Source organism: Meriones unguiculatus, chromosome 6 (genome assembly GCF_030254825.1).
Source record: "Meriones unguiculatus strain TT.TT164.6M chromosome 6, Bangor_MerUng_6.1, whole genome shotgun sequence".
Lineage (NCBI taxonomy): Eukaryota > Metazoa > Chordata > Mammalia > Rodentia > Muridae > Meriones > Meriones unguiculatus.
The window spans coordinates 64,692,314-64,711,042 of record NC_083354.1 but is presented as its reverse complement, the minus strand read 5'-3'; the positions used below and the strand labels follow the sequence as shown (position 1 = coordinate 64,711,042).

The following is an 18,729-nucleotide window of genomic DNA, read 5'->3' as shown; positions in this document are numbered from 1 at the left end:
CCAGCTATTCAGGATGCTGAAGCAGGTGAACTGCTAGTTAGTTCAAGGTCTGCTTGAACGACAGACAGACCTGTCTCAATATAAACAGATAGGGTTATGGCAGGGTGGGGGAATGTAGTGGGATAACTCTGTAATATGGCCATTTGTCATCAAGCCTGATGACCTCAGCTTGATCCCTGGAACCCACATGTTGGACGGAGATGACCATTTCCTAAAAGTTGTCCTCTGACCTCCACAATTTCTGTGTGTATGTGTGTTCTCAGGGTTATTTTTGCACATGTACATACACAAGGAAATGGACAAAAAAAGTTTTAAAAGGGGGGTCCAGGGGCTGGAGAGATGGCTCAGTGGTTAAGAGCATTGTCTGTTCTTCCAAAGGACCTAAGTTCAATTCCCAGCACCCACATGGCAGCTCACAACTGTCTGTAACCTCAATTCCAAGGGATTTGACACCTTCACACTAACTCACATAAAATAAAATTAAGGGGGGGGGGCACAGCTAGGAATGTAGTTTATTGATAGGCTATTTGCCTAGTATTCACCAGACCTTGGGATCCCTGCTTTGTGTTCCTCATCCCCCAATTAGGTTTTAAGGACCATTTTTATGAGTTGGAGAGAAAAACAAGCGAGGAAAGTTATAAATCTTGGTTAGTAACTGAGAGGAAGGAAATGGACAGGAAAGAGAGGGTGAAAACCATTCCATTGGAGTCAGGGTCCCAGAGAGCAAAGATTCAGTAATGGTTGTCAGCAATCCACTGGATGGGAGCAGAGGGCTTTGGTTATCATCAAACAGAGTAGGAATGTCCAGAGTATCATGGCAGGTACACTGCAGGATCCAAAGAGAGAGGGAAAAACAAAAGTTATGTTTTTTGAGTCATAACTCAGAAAAGTGGGCAGGCTTAACAGTGAAGATCTATAAACAACTTCCTAGTGCTTGAAATCTTTAAAGTGGCTGAACTGTAAAAGAGGTGGGACTTGGGAGAAGCCATTTGGGAGCTTTGATCATTGGGAGTATTCTGTCCCAACGTGATTGAGAATCCTGAGGAAAGGCCTTTCAGGGCCTTCTCTTCAGGGCACTGGGCTCTGGGTGATGTATAGACTACTACTAGAAGAGCCTCAGCTGACAAGTGAAGACTGCTGTCCCCTGGAGGAAGGCCACCCTTCTCAGCCCCTGAAGCACCTTGTTTCTCAGAGCAGCAGGATTAGAAGCCTCAGTGCAGTCTCTGCCCTATGGTGATACCCAGGTCTGGAGCCCAGAGGCAAGAACTTAAGTAATATCTAGCCTTTGTTTGGAGACAAGATAAGTGTCTTCCCTGGCACTCCCACCACATTCCAGAGCGTGGGAGGACATAAAGAGCATTCAAGCCTCGAAAGGAATTGCCTGCCTCTCAAGCTCTCCATCTTGCTCTGAGCTAACACTATCAATTCCCATGATATCATTTGTGTCCAAATCCGCTGTCCAGTCACTTTCATCCTAACAGCAATCCACCCCCAAACCATGAAACAGTCATCAGGAGGCAAAACTTTCCTCCTAACACAGGAAGGATGGAGTACCAGGGAATGAACATGAGGTGGCCATGATACATACCAGAGTAGGAAGTTTAAACTAGGTATTTAGACAGTTCAAGATTTCAAGCACTTCAGTTCAAGAGTTCAAGATTTCCCTGTCACCATGAGTGTGCAGCTAACAAAACAAAATGAGTGGGACCCCAATTCAGGCCCAGGACCAATTGCTCTATCCTCTGGTTTGTTCCCCTCATTCCAAACATAGGCTCCTTCCACCATGGCGCTATTCATAGTGCTACATGGGTCTCCCTCATACTAGGGAATCTTCAGGAGTGCATTCAGCAGGAAGTCACAAGAAGTACAGCTGAGAGCAGTTTACATGATCCTGGATACTTCAGGCCTGGTGCCCCATGATATTGCCTCCTTTGCAATGGCCATCTTTCCTTTCATCTTCTTGGCTGTGACTTTGACACAGTTTTTCCCCCACCCATGGGTTACTGGGGTGCAAGTTGTCAAAGGTGCCACATTTAACATGACTCAGCTTGGGCCCTAAACCCCAGCTAAGGTCTTTCTCTGGGTAGGTGTCATCTGACTGGCTCTGGCCTGGGTGTCTCCAGGAATACCATTTTAAGGTGTGTGTGTCCAAGCTGCTTCTGTGTGTATAGTTTTACTGTTCCTGCCACATTGTCTTGACATCTTGGTAAGTAGACAAGGCAAAACAAGGCAGTGGCTAATCCTGTGTGAAAGAATGAGAGGGGTTCCGGCCCCAATGATAGTCTCTTATTCCCTCCATCAACAGTGTGGGACAAAGACATGCCTCCATGAGGCCACCCTTAGCAGCCTATGGAATACCCCTAATCTTATAGAGATTTAGACTCAAGACAAACCAAGATTCATGCCTCCAATGCAGAAAAGAATTTCAGTCCTAGCCAGCATGAAGAAAAGCTGGAGATTTTATTAAAGATAGGGGATCCTTAAGGGAGAGCCTCAATTGTCTTAGCATTAGCTATAATACCTTTTTGGTGGCTCTCAAGTTACATTCCGAAGCGTTGCTAAGAAACCTTTTTCCTCTTTTGAAAAGATTGGAGGGTGGCTCCAGAGATGCCTTAGATGGAATAATCCGGTAAGGTAAAACCAGAAGCTACTGGAATTGTATACATTTAGTACACCACATTCTTTCCCTGTAAATGGAATTTCTGGTGAGATTCCTAGAAATTTTCCTAGTTTTACAGCTGAAAAGGACTGTAAAGGACTTTAAGCAACTATTAATTGCACTGGCATTCTTGTTTCTCCCCAGGGGGTGGGGGGACAGTTTCAACCAGACTTCAGGGTCAGAGGCTCTATTCCTTTTTCCAGTCCCCATAATTTTCAGTGTTGTCCTCTCCTGCCTCACAGACCACCAAAGATCCTGAACCAAGATAAGCAGAATTTAGAATCCTAGGGGTAGTAAAAGAACACAGGCAAGGCAAGGGCTACCACACTGCTGGTAGAACTGCAGGGCTAGAAAGAGTAGCCCAGCCCCATCTAGCCCCCAGCTATGGGACTTTGGAAGGGCCAGGTATGGAGGGATATACCTGTAATCACAGTACTCAGGAAACTGAGGCAACAGGAATAATATTAACTCAAGATCAGCCTGGACAACATGCTGAGTTTGGGCTATAGAAATGGATCCTGTCTGGAAGAAGATAAAGCCCAAAAAGCAGCAGCTATACAAAAATAATAAGCATAGAGCAGAGTAGCTGAGAAAACAGTACTGGGTAGTTCTGGAGTGATTTGTCTGGGTCTCAGATTGGGCTAGCCTTAAAAGATCAGGACGATGAGGGCACTGCCAGCAAGGCTGTACCTAAGCTCCAAATGCAGGACCGTGAACCATGCTGTGTGGCACCAGCGCTCTGTCAGATGACAAAGAGCCTTTATTTATAAAGGCTTTTATAAAGGAGAGGATTTCGGCCAAGTTTTTCAGGCTGTGACCAGACAAGCAGCAGACACACTTAACAGCGACTGTGGCTGCTTGCTGGTTTCCTAGATGACAGCCAGAAGTCACTGGCCTATCCTGAGCTATTTCCTTCCACCTCCCAAGCGCCCTACTGTGACTGCATGCGAGCTGACTCAACATGAGTTCGTGGAGAGGCACAATACCAGTCCTGCTTCCATGAGCCCTCTAGCCACGTCCATCTTGAACTGTAAAACTGTGCTCACCCTCTGTTGCACAGTAGATATCTATTTTAAAGAACAATGTGTTGCTAGGATGTCCCTGAATGTTGTTGTTGTTTAGCCTCCTGAGTTTTAAAGTTAGTTTATATCGATCCAAATCTGGGTTTGGGATGGGATTAAGCGAGTTTGCCTCTGCACCCTTAGACAACGTCCTTTATAACATCCACACTCTGCCTTTGCTGAGCCCTCAGAGAGCAACTCTAGCCCGGTCCCGAAGTGCTCCGCATAAGAGCAATACTGATGGAACCACCGAGAGCCAAAACGGCCAACACCCGCCTCGTTTAAAAATGGTTGCAAGCGCAGCTTCCTACTCTGCTGGGTATTCATCCCAGGAAGTATCCGCTGGATCTCCGAAGAGTTACCTCCACAAACGGAAATACCCGAGCTCAACCGAAGAAGACCGAACCCCAAACTGCAACGAGGAGCAACTTGGGGGAGGGGGGCTGCAATGGTTGCGCAGGCGTAAAGCACAGCCGACAGGAAGAACCGAAGTGGGCTGGCGGCGGAAAGCGCCGAAGGCAATACGGCGCAGCCGGGACAGGAAGAACCGAAGTGAGCAGGCGGCGGAAAGTGCCGAAGCGGCGGGGCGCCCGAGGTCGTTGTGGACTTCTGCGTCGAAGACGCACCTGCCGCGGAAGCTAAGCCTCCACCGGTACCCTGTCGCGGAAAGAACGGCTGCTGCCTCCTCCTTCCACCTCAACGTAGCGTCCTAGCAGAGGAAGCAAATAAGCGGGAGAGCGGCGGACGGGTAAAGGCCGGCGTCAGCAGCCGCAGCGGGGCCTCGCAAGACCCAAGCGGAAGAAGGGGAGGAGGGCGCGGGGGCTGTAGCAGGGGCGGGGCCGAGGATCGCCGAGTCTTCCCGAGCGCCTCCGAACAAACCCGAGGCGCTAAGCCAGGCCAGAACCGGACTACGGGAGCCGAGGCGGGCCGTGCGGTGGGCGCGGAGCAGCGCGGCAGGCCGGGCGGGCGGCGGTGGCAGCGGAGGAGGCCGCGGTAGCGGGTCCGAGGAGCGGAAGCGGCGCAGGCGGCGGCGGGGGGCCGGGTGGCCGGGGTCCCGGGCCCCGCGGCGGCTGCGGCGGCGGCGGCGGCGGCAGGATGATCAAGCTGTTCTCGCTGAAGCAGCAGAAGAAGGAGGAGGAGTCGGCCGGCGGCACCAAGGGCAGCAGCAAGAAGGCGTCGGCGGCGCAGCTCCGGATCCAGAAGGGTAGGTCGGGACCCCGCGTTCGAGGTCAGGGACTGGGGTGTGAAAATGCGGCCGCTGAGGTTTTGTATCGGGGGTCAGGGTTCGAGGGTTGTGATGCGGGCCGGGGGGTGCGGTCACTAGGGAGGGTCAGAGATTAGGGCCGAGTATGGGCGTTGGGATACTAAGGTCCTGGAGTGTTAGTGACCCGGAATCTGTTAGGGGAGGAAGTAGTTTTGAGAGTCAGACTGGAACTTTGCTTTGGGGTGATGGGTCGTGAAGGTTGTGATCGGGGAAAACTAGGAGACGGTTTAGTGTATTATACTGGGGAGTCTTAGCCCAGAACTCAAGTCTAGGGGGTCAGGCAAAGCAGTTTTGAGTTTGAGGTGAAGGAGTGAATGGTAAGGGGACCAGGTCAGGTGACAGGAATTAAAGAGTAAGAATGAGGATCAATTTAAGCTACCATGCTGGAAATCTCAAGGGTCAGGTGGGAACTGGGGCTTGGAATAATCCGGAGAGGGGAAGGACAATGGAGGCTAGATAGTTGATGAGAAGGGATGATTTAGTGTTTGGAGATCATGGTCCTTGAATTGGGGTGGAGAGGTAATGTCCACAGTAGTGAGTAGAGATGACGAGTAAAGAGTCTCAGGTTTATTTACGGTGCCCAGGAACTCTTGGAAGCCAGTATTTTAGGAGTAGAGGTTCTTGGTGACTATGTTGTGGGAGCTTGTGGTAAAGGGTTTAGGAAGGTAAGAGTTTGCCCTTTCCCAAGAGAGGGGCATGCAGTTATAAATGAAGATGCTTGCATGTGGGATACTGTGTATCCAGAAGAGTCCATGTAGAGACTGAAAAGTGAGTATGTAGAACATTCTGAGCTATTGGTGTGAAGCACACTACACAGCAGAGCTCTACAGGGCCAAAAGAAGCCTCTGTGGCTCTGCTAGCATAGAGACCTTTCTCTCCTCCCCTCTGATGCCCAAACCCAGACATTAACGAGCTGAACCTGCCCAAGACGTGTGACATCAGCTTCTCAGACCCAGACGACCTTCTCAACTTCAAGCTGGTTATCTGTCCTGATGAGGTAAAACATGGCAGAGTTCATAGGAGCAGACCAGGAGTAGCCCGATAAGAATAGGATCTTAATATGTTCTTCCTTTCCTCTTTAGGGCTTCTACAAGAGTGGCAAGTTTATATTCAGTTTTAAGGTGAGTCTCAAGTGGGCAAAGGTGACTCTGTGGAGAAGACTGAGGCACAACCAAACACCTACCCATCTCATTTCTTTTTCTGGAGCCAGGTGGGACAGGGTTACCCACATGACCCTCCCAAGGTGAAGTGTGAGACAATGGTTTATCATCCCAACATTGACCTAGAGGGCAACGTCTGCCTCAACATCCTCAGGTGAGGGCCTGCCTTCCGGGCATCCTCTCGGCCTTTTGTGGATGCATACCCACCCTGTCCTTCCTTCCCGTTTATGGTCAGTCTGTGTTTCTCTGTCTTCATTTCCAAGTTGTTTTCCTAATAGCCTGATCTTGGCTTTTTCCATGGCCTGCCCTTTTCTGTCCCCCCCCCTTTTCCTTTTTTTTTTGAGATTGAGACAAGGTTTCTTGTGTAGACTTGGCTGTCCTGGAACTCACTTTGTAGACCAGGCTAGCCTCAAACTCAGAGATCCGCCTGCTCTGCTTCCCATGTGCTGTGGTTAAAAGCATGCACCACCATCACCCAGCTCTTCCCCTTTTCTCACATCTCATTCCACAGTGTTAATGGACTTGATATAGTCCTGACCTGGGGACTCTGTAGCAGCCTCCCACTCAGCAGCCCCTGATAACTTTGATGCTCTCTATCCACAGAGAGGACTGGAAGCCAGTCCTTACGATAAACTCCATAATTTATGGCCTGCAGTATCTCTTCTTGGTAAGTAGGGATAAGCATTTTGAGGCTGAGGGTTTGATGGCCATTTGCCTCTCTTGCTTGTTGACTTCTACTTGTACTGGCCACAGGAGCCCAACCCCGAGGACCCACTGAACAAGGAAGCTGCTGAGGTCCTGCAGAACAACCGGCGGCTGTTTGAACAAAACGTGCAGCGCTCCATGAGAGGTGGTTACATCGGGTCCACCTACTTCGAGCGCTGCCTTAAATAGGTTTAGCAATTATCCATCCCTGCCAGGGTTACCAGCCCAGGCATCCCCTGCAAATATTTATTGGGGGCCCGGGTAGGGTGTGGGGGATAGCCTTGGCCCCTGCCTAGGCCTTGCCTCTCCTCCCTGTCACCTGCCCCTAGTTATTTTTTTTTCTTGACCACCACATGATTATGGTCGGTACTGCCTCCTCCGACCTGCTCAGCAATGGGAAATGAATTGGCTTGTTTAGCGACCCCCCTCCCGCTGGGTGCTGTCCAACCCCCCACTCTTGTCTGTGGGGTAAATGGACAATGGGCTTCGGTCGCTGGGCCTGAGCAACCCACCCCACCACCACTGGAGGTCCCACCAGGCTATTAAAGGGGAATGTTACTGCATGGCCTCTGCCTCTTCCTTCTGTGGGGTGGGAGGGAGAAGTGAAATCCACCAGCGACTACGATGAAGATAAGTGTGTGGCCTTGGGATGAGGCATAAGCAGTGAAGAATCGGCTAATTTCAGTTCGTGGCCCCTACACCAACATAAGGGAACTTACAAAGTCATTCTCCAGGCTTGCCCCTTTATGCCATGTGTGGGCCCGCCGATTTGGTTCCTGCCAGGCACTTAAGATTACATGGATGAGCCACCCAAAGATGGGTGGAGTTTGGGCCTTACAGAATGAATAGCCAGTGTTGCTGTACTCCTGCTAGGAGGCTTAGTTGGGCGGGACTTGGACTTTCCGCAGAGATGTGGGAAGTTTTGCGCATGCGCTTGGTAGCTGGATGTGCGCGTGCGTCCTGACATTTCCCAGCATTCCGGGAGAGGGTGGGTTATGTGACGTCAGGCCGTTTAGCCGGAAACGGCGGCGGCAGCAGAGGGGTTGTCGTTGGTTGAGTCTCTAGGCTTCGGAAAGAAAGGGGCGTGACCCGGAAGCGGAAGCCCATCGTTCTCTCTACTCCGGTGAGTGGTTCCCGCAAAGCTCCAGGTCTCGTTTGGGCGGCAGCGTAGGGAGGGCTTCTCGGTTGGGTCCTCGGATGCAACGTAGTCCGCCTGACCCATTTCTCATCGAGGTCTCCACCTCTGCCTGTTCTCGGTGTTTCTGTCACGTCGTGTGTGTAGAGTGCCACTTCTATCCCGGCAAGCCAGGTTCCCTCGGTATTCAGATCCATTGCCCCACCTTCCACCCTGTTACGTTTCAGAACTTCCTCCATCCTATCCTCCCGTGTTGGTGGGCCGTAACTACCCTCTCCTCAGTACTCTCTTGGCTTGCCTACTCAGGTCTGGGTCCCTGAAATACTCCAGAACCACACCCTTAAGTCTGAAAAGGGCCTGCCCTACCGCCTTTGGAAGCAAAGCAGTTTCGAGTAGAGGGTGTGCCTGAGTCAGGGAAGTGTATTACTAGTTTTGGCTGGCTAATCATTTTTGACTACTCTTGTTTTCAGACCCTATCTACTTACACGACCCTTCTTCTGTCTTTTGCTGTCTTGGGCCCTGCACGCTACAGCTAGGTCTAAAGTCTGTCCCAGGCCTGCTTGTGAAGTCCCAGGATCATGGACCTGTTGTTTGGGCGCCGGAAGACTCCAGAGGAACTGCTTCGACAAAATCAGAGGGCTCTGAACCGAGCCATGAGGGAGCTGGACAGGGAGCGGCAGAAGCTAGAAACCCAGGAAAAGAAAATTATTGCAGACATCAAAAAGATGGCAAAGCAAGGCCAGATGGTAAGTGCCAAGTTGTTTCTCAGATTGGGGTGTCAGGGAGGACCCCTTCACAGTACATGAGTAAGCCTACAGAAAAGCTGGCCATCGTGCAGGCAACAGCAAACTGAGAGAACAAGAGTGGACTTGGACCAGACACTCGGAATTCTAGGCTGCAGTGAGTTGGGATGAACAGGCAAGAGTTAAGAAGCCTTGTCAAAAAGGCCAGTGAGACAGCACATACTCAGGGAGGCAGAGGCAGGATTCCTGGCCTTCGAGGCCTGTCAGATCTACAAGTTCAGTACAGCCAGCACTACGCAAGTAAACCTTGGACCTTGTCTCTAAAAGTTGATGGAAAAAAAAACAGAAAAAGGCTGGTGAGGATGGCTGAGAACAGTTGGTATTTCTTGTGGTATGCCAGCAACATAGAAGATAGGCTTGTACATTTCTGGATATAGCGTGAGGCAAACAGGTTTTGGTCATATGGAAGAGTTGGAGTGTTTTGTTCAGTGAGATTAGACTCCAGAATTTTGTGCGTATTAGGCAACACAGCCATGTCCCCAGCCCAAGGCAGATTATTGGTGTAGTCTAGGAGTCAAGACTGAGGGGGAAAAAGTCGTGGATGTGGAGGGATAAGGACTGCACCTAGTACCTTCCTGCACTTAAGCACTAGGTTAAGAAGCATGGATGCAAACTAGAAAGAAAAGTGTCAGCAACATAGTTTAAAGCAAGAGTTTAGCTTTCATGAATGTTTAAATTTTGCACTACAGGGTAAAGTAGATTTTACCAAAGGGGGCTGAGGGGTGGGGGGGAAAACGATGCAGGGGCCCATGCCTGTAGTTCCAGCATTAGGCAGGCTACTCTAGACTACAAAGGTGGCTACAGAGTGATATCCTTGAGAAGGGTGAGATTTGAGAAGTGATCATTTGGTTTAACTTTCTTGAGAAAACCACAGCAGGAATAAGGCATAACCTCAAAGGTTCCTCCTTTATTCTCGTCTACTCTGCAGGATGCTGTTCGGATCATGGCAAAAGACCTGGTGCGTACACGGCGCTATGTGCGCAAGTTTGTATTGATGCGTGCCAACATCCAGGCTGTGTCCCTCAAGATACAGACTCTAAAATCCAACAACTCAATGGCACAAGCCATGAAGGGCGTTACTAAGGCTATGGGCACCATGAACAGACAGGTTTGTTCCTCCCAATCCACCTTCCTATTCCAGTTGATCTTCCAGCAGTTCATTCTCCCTCCCCCTTCTTCCAGCTTAAACTACCCCAGATTCAGAAGATCATGATGGAGTTTGAACGGCAAGCAGAGATCATGGACATGAAGGAAGAAATGATGAATGATGCCATTGATGATGCAATGGGTGATGAGGAAGATGAAGAGGAGAGGTATGGGAAATAAGGCAGGGAGAATTTACCAGGTCCCTTACCCATCTACAGCCTTCATGAGTTCTTCTTTCCTAGTGATGCTGTTGTGTCCCAGGTGCTGGATGAGCTCGGACTGAGCCTCACAGATGAGCTGTCAAGTGAGTGTTTTAAACCCATCTATTTCCCTACCCAAAGCCCATTCACAGCCCTTTGACCATCAACTCTCTCTGCAGACCTTCCATCCACCGGTGGCTCACTCAGTGTGGCTGCTGGTGGAAAGAAAGCAGAGGCCACAGCCTCAGCCCTAGCTGATGCAGATGCAGACCTGGAAGAGAGGCTCAAGAACCTTCGCAGGGACTGAACAACTCCTCTCCTGGACTCTTCACCCTGTCCCCTCTGTAATAAAGAAACTTGGACACAAATTTCCCAAGGCTGTGAGATTTTCCCCCATGTAACTGATGAATTTCCTAAGCTTGTGAATTGTGGTAATGGGAACCCAAAGGCAAAGCTGATTCTGCTTACCACAAAGAGCTCTGAGAACCAATTATGCGTGGGCCCAGGGCTACCAATTGGTATGTGAGTACTTAGGCCATCCAGGCAATGCAGACCTACATCTACCACACTCAATGAAGTGTCCTGTGATTTAAGGTAGTACTCAATTTCAACAAAGATAAAACTTGGGTCAGTCCCAGTACTCAGAGACTCAGAGGCAGTCCAACCTGGTTTTAAAATATTACAGGACAGCCAGACCCATCTGAAAATGTACAAAAACCTTGGAAATCACAGCACACAACCTACTGATTGCAAGCTCCTGAGTAGCTTCAGGTCCAGATTTGCTATCTGGCCACTGGGAGGCACATGGTACACAAGAGGCTTCAGTCCAAGTTTCACCAAGTCTCCTATGCAAATCCTCCACCCTGCCAAAGAGGTAAGTCCCCTGTGGAAGTTTGCTTGTGAAACAGTAAATATTAGGCCTCAGAAATACAGTCCCCAAACAGGTGAGGCATGAGCAACTCAGTGAAGTTTTTATTAAATCCACAGAAGTAAAAACCATTTTGTGAGGAGGGACTGAGGGAAGGGGCCAGCAAGAGCAGGAGTCAGGCCACCAGGAGGAATGGGTATGGGGTGAGGACAGAGACCGACCAGGGCTGGACTGTGCTGTCTACAAGAGCCCCAGCTTCAGGGGCCATCACCAGGGCCACCAGACAGCTCCTGAGAACTTAGGCCAGCACTGGGAAGGTTTAGCGGTGGCGGTTCTACCAGCACAGCAGAAAACTTGGTGTCACCAAAGGCATCGTTCATGCGCGTCTCAAAGAAGCGCTGCAGACCGATGATGGACTGCACATCCGCCTTGTCCTGGGCCAATTAGAAGTACACCAGTGAGTGGATCCCGGCTTTTTTTTCCCCCTGCCACCCTCCCTACTTCATTCTGTGGGCTCACCTCAGTCAGTTTGTTGAACTGTTTAAACATGCGGCCCACATCTTGGGCAAACTCCTGGGGGGAACTATAAGGGGGTGACAGCTTCTCTTGGAGGCGAGCACGAATCAGGGTAAGGTCTAGGGTACCACCAGGCTGCTCCTGCAGGGAAACAAAGCATTTTTTAAGGGGGGCATTTACCACCTCTTAGGCCCTCCAACCTCTTCTCTGTTCTGGGACTCACCATGGAAAACGTAGAGTCAGTAGCCAGCTGGTGCAAGGGGCGGCAGGGTTCATGGCAGAACAGGGCCAGCAGGACACGCTCACATTTCTACAGTACAAGAGATGGCAGAATTGTAGCATGGAGAAGGGTTTAAGGCATTGGGCCACCCAATACCTGTGCATTCAGCCCTCACCCGCTGGCTGGCTGGCGAGAGCTTAGCTACCACACCAGTGCTATCTGTTCCATCCAGGCTAAGGCTTCCATCTTCCTCCTTTAGGTCAGGGAGCACATGGCAGAGTGAGCAACTCCATTCCTCCCTAGGATGAAGAGTAGGAAATGTAAAACATGACAACTAGCCCTCCAGGATCTATCTGATCTTGCCCAGACTCACACATACCCTGGAACATCCTGCAGGGCGGGGAGGTGGCAATCTGGGTGGAAGCAGAACTCGCACTGGTTGCACATGACCAGGTCACCTGACTTCTGGCAGACACGGCAGATAGTGGCACTGTCATCCAAAATACCTGGCCCAACTACTGGGGCTGAAGTACCCTCAGGAGCCACCACCTCCAGGCCTGAACTGGTACTGCCACTAGGTGAAGCCAGACGAGGTCCCTCTGCACCAGGGCCTTCAGCCAGAGCCATCAACACAGGCTTGGTCTCAGGACCCTCAGTGGCAACAGGAGGGGCTCCAATAGCAGCTTCTGTCTCTTCTTCCTGTAAGAGTTTTGAGTGTTAGTATCCAAATCTGGGGTGACAAGTTTCACTCAATCATCCTGTATGTAATTAAGTCAGGCTCACCTTGACAATGGCCATGCCAGGCAGCGGTGGAACACCAGGGGCTCCTGGTGGCACAGTCCCAGCCTGACCAGCAGCTGCAGCAGCAGCACCACGCTCAATAACAATCAGATTGTAGTCCTCAGTGGTGCTTCCAGGAAAGACCTTGAAGACTGGTGGCTGACTATCGGCGGTGAGATCCAGATCCAGGCGTTCAAGGCTCACACGTGGCACCTTTCTCATGAGGCCACTGACCTCCCCCTCACCAGAGCGGGACCTGTTAGTGGACCTTGTCATGAGCTCCCATGCAACCCTACCACACCAATACTGTACCCACCTGCTACTTCAAAGGCTATCACACTTACCGCTTCATGCCTGACACATGTGGCTCTGCACTTGGGTATGGATCATCTGCTCAGAAGACAAAAGAGTTGGCAGCATAGACAGATACAGGGTACTCACCAAGCCCTTCCAATTCCCTAGGCAAACTACTCACCTGACCCAAAGCCATAGCCCTCCTGTACTTCCATGGGCTAGAGATGAAACAGAATGTGTTATCAGTGGAGCAAATAACCCATGAAACCCTATAGCCCTCCTTCCCTTTTCCCAGTTCACCTCTCCCCAGATCACCTGACTGCTGCCAGGACCTTGCTTGCTTAGGGGCCCTGGAGCTCTTGGAGGAGCCATGGGCCCAGGACCTGTGGAGTTTGTACCAGGACGCTCAGCCACAATCTTGCCTGAAAAGAGAATCCTCATTAGGTGCAAAACTGCCTAGAAAGCTCCCCAGGTCAAATAAAAGCAAAGGACTGACTGAACAACCTACCAAAAGCCTCAGCACTCTTGGTCCAGGCATTGAGATCCCACTGAAACTTCATCTCACCATGAGGCTCCACAGGATCCACAATCATTTTGAGGGCACGATGCAGCTGGAAATAGATCTAATGGGGCAAAAACGTTGCATATGAGCACACTTGGCAATTTACAGGTCCCAGGGTGCTGAGGGGCCACCCAGCTGAAAAAAGCCCACCACTACACACCAGTTTCTTAGAAAGCAAGAGGGCTGTATTGTTATCACTCTCCAGAGCCCAAGAGGCAAAGCGCAAAATGTGTTCCTGATGCTTCTGGATTTTGGTCATGGTCCAGTGCTGGCGCTCCAGGCGCTCCTGCTGCCCCTCAGTCACCTTCTGCAGGTCAAGGAAAACAGTGTCACCAAGGAAGGTAGGGAGTACTAGGATCCTTCTCTACCTTGAACGGTGTCATGTCAGCTGCCAGCAGCAGAGGTTGACCAACACCTTTCCAATAGTGTAATGTTTACCTGAGCATCATTGACCAGAACCCGGCCCCGCTTATTTAGCTCCTTCATGATCTGCAGAATGGCCATCTTGACGTCAACCTGTACACGCTTCTGCACATCAGACACCTGGCGGATCCTAATGGACAAGACAAGTAAGGCCAGGAAACCTTACCCTGGAACCCTAATAGCCCTGGTACCTGCACTTACGAGCTGCGAACCTCCTTGGTGTTTTTTTGCAGTGTGGCATGTTTGTCCCCAAGACGTTTCACCAAGGAAGCCAAGAGTTTACGTTGGTTTCTCACTGCATCTTCCAAGAACTGGTACCTGAGACCACACACACAAAAGTGAGCCTGCACACTAAACTTGCAAACAGTCGCATCCACCTACCCACTATGCCCTGAGACTCACTGATGGTCCTTGTGGGCGTTGAGCTGGCAGTCCCGGCAGGTGAGAGTATCACAGCTCTCACAAAACAACACAAGGGGTTCATGCTTGTGTACATTACAATAGACTGTTCGTTCACCATCTCGAGTCTTAGCAGGCCCTGGGAAACAGGAATCATGCTCTTAGCCAACTCAAATTCAAGCAGCAGACAACACCCATGTGACCCCATTTCCAGCTTGTCCCATAACCTTGACCCATCTATTGAGAAGGCCTTGATCCCAGATGACCACACAAACATTTATAAAGAATAAATACAACGTTGTGAAGAATCACTTTATTATTTCCTGGTTATCTTCCTGCCTGCCAAAAAACCATCCCCAAATAACCAAGGTTCTGATAGTTCCAGAACTCCCTATTTAAAAAAAAAAAAAAAGAGCTAAGGCCAGGTGATGGTGGCAAGCGCCTTTAATCCCAGCACTCAGAAAAGCAAAAGTAGGCAGGTCTACAACATTGAGTCCAGGACTGCCAGGGCTACACAGAGAAATCCTGTATCAAAAAACAAAACAAAACAAACAAAAAAAAAAAAACCCTAATTACAATATCAGCACCCATGCCACTGTAAGGCAAGCTTGATTTACACATAGTGCAATCTAAGCCAGACTTGTCCCTATAGTAAGATTTCCTGGTGAGTGTTGGGGGGGGGGGGGGAGTGTGAAGAGACCTGAGGTGGACAATTCTGGATTTAAGACCAACCTGGTTTACAGTGTCACAGGCCAGGCAGAACTATATAATGTGCTAGGCTCCACAAAGAGGTCTCTGACAGGGTTTGATGGTACACACCTTTAACCCAGGGCTCAGAAGGCAGAGGCAGGTGGATTGCTGTGATTAGGCCAGCCTGGTCTACAAAGGACAGCCAATACTTCACTGAGAAACCCTGTCTGGGAAAACCATTAAAAAAATTAATAAACAGAAAGAGACCTCTGGTATAGCATAACTTTAATCCCAGCACTTGAGAGGTAGACATACATGTGAAGACCAGCCTGGTCTACACAGTGAATTAAAGGGCAGGATCATATAGAGACCTTGTCTCAAACAAAAACTGGGCATGGGGCACAAGCCTTTAACTCCAGCACTAGGGAGACAAATGTGACATGAGGCCAGCCAGTTCTATAAGGTTCTAGGAAATGAAACACCATCTTTAAAAATCAAAACAAAAGGCAGGACTGAGCAGGCATACTAACTAGCAAATGTGTATTTTAGTCAGAGCACTCAGGAGGCAGAAAGAAGCAGGCAGATTTCTGTATGAGGCCTGCATGGTTCCATAAAATGAGCCAGGCCAGCCAGGGTTTACATGGAGGAGGGGAGTGAGAGGGCACACAACTTCCTAAAGACAGCCTGGGCTACAATAAGAGTGTCTCACAAAATCTGAAAGTAATCAGTCTCTTCTCTCCAATGCTAACCCAATCCAGGCTGTACTAACCAAGCCCCAACTACGTACAATGGAAAGAGAGCACAATCCAATCAGGCCTTGGCTTACTTAATGTCACCACTCACTGCTGCCCCTTACCTGTCCTATAACTGGTTCAAGGCAGATAGAACTGGGAGATCCCCTTCCTACCCCTCTGACTTCAAGACTCCTCTCAGGCACTACCTTCCACTACCACCTGTCCTCTGGGGTGGGAAGGCCTCCATACACCACTGCATCAAAAAGCTGCCTCTAAAAGGAATCTGGACCAAACCCAGACCTCTTCCATATCCATAAAATCCTAAAAATGTTTAACTGACCGTAAGCTTTAATGAAGAGAGGATGCTTAAGGCTCGCTGCTCAGTCACATCCACCAGCTGCATATGCTAAGGTGTCCACCAAACCACACTCTGCCCAGAGGCTCCCAGACCTCAGTTCAATCCTGAATACTATCGGTGCAATACTTAAGAAATCCTACAAAACTCCTGCCTGTGGCCTTTCCATTCCCACCTTGATCCCCAAAGTTTGTGCACATGAAGGTAGGCACTTTTGAGTTGTGCCTTAGCTCTCTGAAAAACCCCTCAGTCCCATGCAGGAAGCATGCATTCTAGGCAATCAAGGGAAGACATAGAAGGGCAGCTCCAACAGCCTCCAAATCTTCAACATACCCGTGGAGCGCACAGTGTGATCCTTGGTGTACTTCACCCGCTGGTGGGCCTCCACACAGGTCTCACAAAGTGGCTCAGAGCATTCCACACAATAGCTGGTGGCTGGGGCATTATCTTCACAGCTAGTGCAGCACTGTGAAAGAAAGGCAGGGTTAGAACAGGCAGAACTAACCAGCAGATCCGCATCTACTTCCCAGAAAATACAAGCTAAAATTCACATCGCATTGAAATCTGTTCTGCCATCCCAGAGACAGATCGTATTCTGAACCAACTAGTGCTGGTATTAGGCTCTGGAAAAGGGCATGCCCCACCTCGATCCCCAGATGGCCCACAACACACACCTGGTTAGCATCCTGGGAATCAGAAGAAGCCTTGCTGCCACTATCTCGCATAAAATAATTCTCCACGATGTCTTTGGAGTAGCACTGCTGCTTGCACACTGGACAATCCACCACTACCGCGACAAAAATGAGTGAAAATACTGCACGCTCACTTAAGCTGTGCCTCCCACTCAAACGCTGAACCAGACCAGGACGTTATTTCCCACCATCATCTCTCAGACTCCGCATCTCGATGTCCAGACCAGGCAACGCGAGTTGCACTGAGGGGAAGGACCGGTTCCCCTCTTGAACCACTAGGCCTAACCCTACCCGGGGCTCCCATACTCTTGCACAGGCGCAGTCCCGAGCACAGGCTGCGAGGAGGGGGAGGGGCACCTGGCCACCAAGTACTCACTAGCGCCGTCGGCCGCCGCGCCGCCATCCCCCGAATTATTCGCTGCGGCTGGCGCGGCGGGGCCCAGGCAGGCACTACAGGCAGAGTGTAGGCAGGGCAGCAGCCGCGGATCCCGCTCAGGCAGAAGGCGCTCGCGACACACGCCGCAATGCTCCAGAAGCTCCTGCGCCTCGCCACTACCCCCTGCGGGGGACGACGCGGATGCCGAGGCCGCCGAGGCTGAAGGGGCGGCGGGGCGCTTCTCGCCGCCCGTCGGGCCGTCGCCCGACCCTGGGCTGCCAGAGGCCGCTGAGGCTACCGAGGCAGCCGCCGCCGAAGCCGCCGCCGAGGCCGCCATTCACACGCTGCCGGGGCAGATGGGGGGGGCCACCCGGGGGAGGAGGGGCGCTGAGTCTGCTGCGCAGGCGCACAAGTGCGCTCGCCGCCAACGGCCGGGCAGCCGCCGCTGCCGAGAGGCCGAGCGCCGCCACGCGTCTCCTGGGCCGACGCCCGCCGCGCCCCAGGCGCCGCCTAGATGCGGCCAAGCCGCTTGGCTACCGGCCTCTCTGCAGACGACGGCACCACCAGCGCGGCCTTCTCCTTTGCTGCTGAGACTCACGCCGCAAGACTTGCTAACAACCTCCCGACCGCGCGCCGCTCGCAGAAAGAGCCGTGGCCTGGAGGCGGGACAGAAATATCTGGCGCCGACGACACCGCGCACGCGCGCTGGACACCGCAGCTCGGGGGCGGGGCCCACGCAGATTACGCACGCGCCAATGCCCTTCCTTCCACTCTCGGCCGACCCTTCGGGGTCTGCGTGGCAATGCCGCGAGTGCGGAATCCACCGGCAGAATACGTGCGTGAAGTCCCCCAGGCTCGCCGCACGGTGCACCGAGGCTGACCCACAGAGCCCCAGCGCACGGGTGGTGCAGAGCCGCACCTCGAGTCCCGCCTCCCCAGCAGGCGTGGCGACGTCTGCAGCTACAGCCTTTCCTACAGCCAGGGAGGAGGGGCGGGACAATGCGGAGTGGGCAGGGCCACGGTGGAGCAATGAGACAGAGCCCAGGTGGAGGGGGTGAGGGGTCTTTAGCAGGAAGGAAGTTCCCGCCGGAACGCGGAGGCGGTCTTAATCCAAACTTTTTGTTAAACTGGGGAAGCAGAAAATTGTCTAAATCGAACCGGAGGTCACAGAAAGGTACTCAGAAGCCATTCTATAAAACTCTACCCAGTCCTTAGAAAGCCCCTTCTTGTGTTAGTCATCTGCTATACTGATTTTGATGGCTTTTTTTTTTTTCCTTTGGAAGGTAGGCTGAACATTTAACGCGGAGGAATAAAAGTTGGATCTGAGCGCTGAATCTTATCTGAGGGAGAAACGACTTAGAGAGAGATTCTGAGGAGAGGATCAGGATCTAGGATGAAAAATCTGATTTAAGGATTAAGGGCAGGTAGGAGTTTCATCTCAGAAGCAGGATCAGTATGGAAAAGGCAACCTGTACTCCTTCCCATTTCACTCCGGTGCCGAGCTTTGCAGTGCTCTGGGAACTGTCGGTCTCCTGTCTGAGTCTGGGCTATAGTGGGTTGCCGCTTTGCAGTGCTCTGGAACTGTCGGTCTCCTGTCTGAGTCTGGGCTATAGTGGGTTGCCGCTTTGCAGTGCTCTGGAACTGTCGGTCTCCTGTCTGAGTCTGGGCTATAGTGGGTTGCCCGCAG

The 18,729-nt window shown here is 51.3% G+C and overlaps 3 protein-coding genes across 9 annotated transcripts; 2 read left to right on the top strand and 1 right to left on the bottom strand.

Annotated features, from left to right (window-relative positions):
• The first annotated feature begins 4,558 nt into the window (after positions 1–4,558).
• Ube2m (ubiquitin conjugating enzyme E2 M) lies at positions 4,559–7,412 on the top strand. The gene is made up of 6 exons (XM_021659849.2): positions 4,559–4,924; positions 5,887–5,981; positions 6,067–6,105; positions 6,195–6,298; positions 6,748–6,811; positions 6,898–7,412. The coding sequence occupies exons 1-6, from the start codon at positions 4,816–4,818 to the stop codon at positions 7,036–7,038; spliced, it is 552 nt and encodes a 183-aa protein (XP_021515524.1). The 5' UTR covers positions 4,559–4,815; the 3' UTR covers positions 7,039–7,412.
• Positions 7,413–7,563: 151 nt separating this feature from the next.
• Positions 7,564–10,501, top strand: Chmp2a (charged multivesicular body protein 2A). 7 transcript variants are annotated; one of them, XM_021659845.2, is made up of 6 exons: positions 7,564–7,972; positions 8,517–8,730; positions 9,716–9,895; positions 9,970–10,100; positions 10,176–10,237; positions 10,313–10,501. In XM_021659845.2, the coding sequence occupies exons 2-6, from the start codon at positions 8,563–8,565 to the stop codon at positions 10,438–10,440; spliced, it is 669 nt and encodes a 222-aa protein (XP_021515520.1). In that variant the 5' UTR covers positions 7,564–7,972; positions 8,517–8,562; the 3' UTR covers positions 10,441–10,501. The 7 variants fall into 7 exon arrangements, with proteins under 7 accessions (XP_021515520.1, XP_021515517.1, XP_021515523.1 ...); XM_021659842.2 differs by having other exon boundaries at positions 7,958–7,972; positions 8,455–8,730; XM_021659848.2 differs by having other exon boundaries at positions 7,970–8,082.
• Positions 10,502–11,078: 577 nt separating this feature from the next.
• Trim28 (tripartite motif containing 28) lies at positions 11,079–17,947 on the bottom strand. Its single transcript, XM_021659840.2, has 17 exons — positions 17,043–17,947; positions 16,649–16,761; positions 16,308–16,440; positions 14,199–14,334; positions 13,998–14,114; positions 13,812–13,926; positions 13,534–13,680; positions 13,320–13,434; positions 13,127–13,233; positions 12,993–13,029; positions 12,862–12,907; positions 12,521–12,773; positions 12,117–12,436; positions 11,913–12,036; positions 11,741–11,827; positions 11,521–11,658; positions 11,079–11,435 (listed from the first exon to the last, which is right to left on the bottom strand). Exons 1-17 carry the CDS (start codon positions 17,377–17,379, stop codon positions 11,259–11,261), a joined length of 2,502 nt encoding a protein of 833 aa, XP_021515515.1. The 5' UTR covers positions 17,380–17,947; the 3' UTR covers positions 11,079–11,258.
• Positions 17,948–18,729: the final 782 nt, after the last annotated feature.

Excerpts from the sequence above, each read along its gene's own strand:
- Ube2m (XM_021659849.2), top strand. The coding sequence starts at position 4,816 with ATGATCAAGCTGTTCTCGCTGAAGCAGCAGAAGAAGGAGGAGGAGTCG. Across the intron at positions 6,299-6,747 it reads GTCTGCCTCAACATCCTCAG|AGAGGACTGGAAGCCAGTCC; the intron begins GTGAGGGCCTGC and ends CTCTATCCACAG. Across the intron at positions 6,812-6,897 it reads GCCTGCAGTATCTCTTCTTG|GAGCCCAACCCCGAGGACCC; the intron begins GTAAGTAGGGAT and ends TACTGGCCACAG.
- Chmp2a (XM_021659845.2), top strand. The coding sequence starts at position 8,563 with ATGGACCTGTTGTTTGGGCGCCGGAAGACTCCAGAGGAACTGCTTCGA. Across the intron at positions 9,896-9,969 it reads TGGGCACCATGAACAGACAG|CTTAAACTACCCCAGATTCA; the intron begins GTTTGTTCCTCC and ends CCCTTCTTCCAG. Across the intron at positions 10,101-10,175 it reads GAGGAAGATGAAGAGGAGAG|TGATGCTGTTGTGTCCCAGG; the intron begins GTATGGGAAATA and ends CTTCTTTCCTAG.
- Trim28 (XM_021659840.2), bottom strand. The coding sequence starts at position 17,379 with ATGGCGGCCTCGGCGGCGGCTTCGGCGGCGGCTGCCTCGGTAGCCTCA. Across the intron at positions 14,115-14,198 it reads AACGCCCACAAGGACCATCA|GTACCAGTTCTTGGAAGATG; the intron begins GTGAGTCTCAGG and ends GTGTGGTCTCAG. Across the intron at positions 13,927-13,997 it reads ACCAAGGAGGTTCGCAGCTC|GATCCGCCAGGTGTCTGATG; the intron begins GTAAGTGCAGGT and ends CTTGTCCATTAG.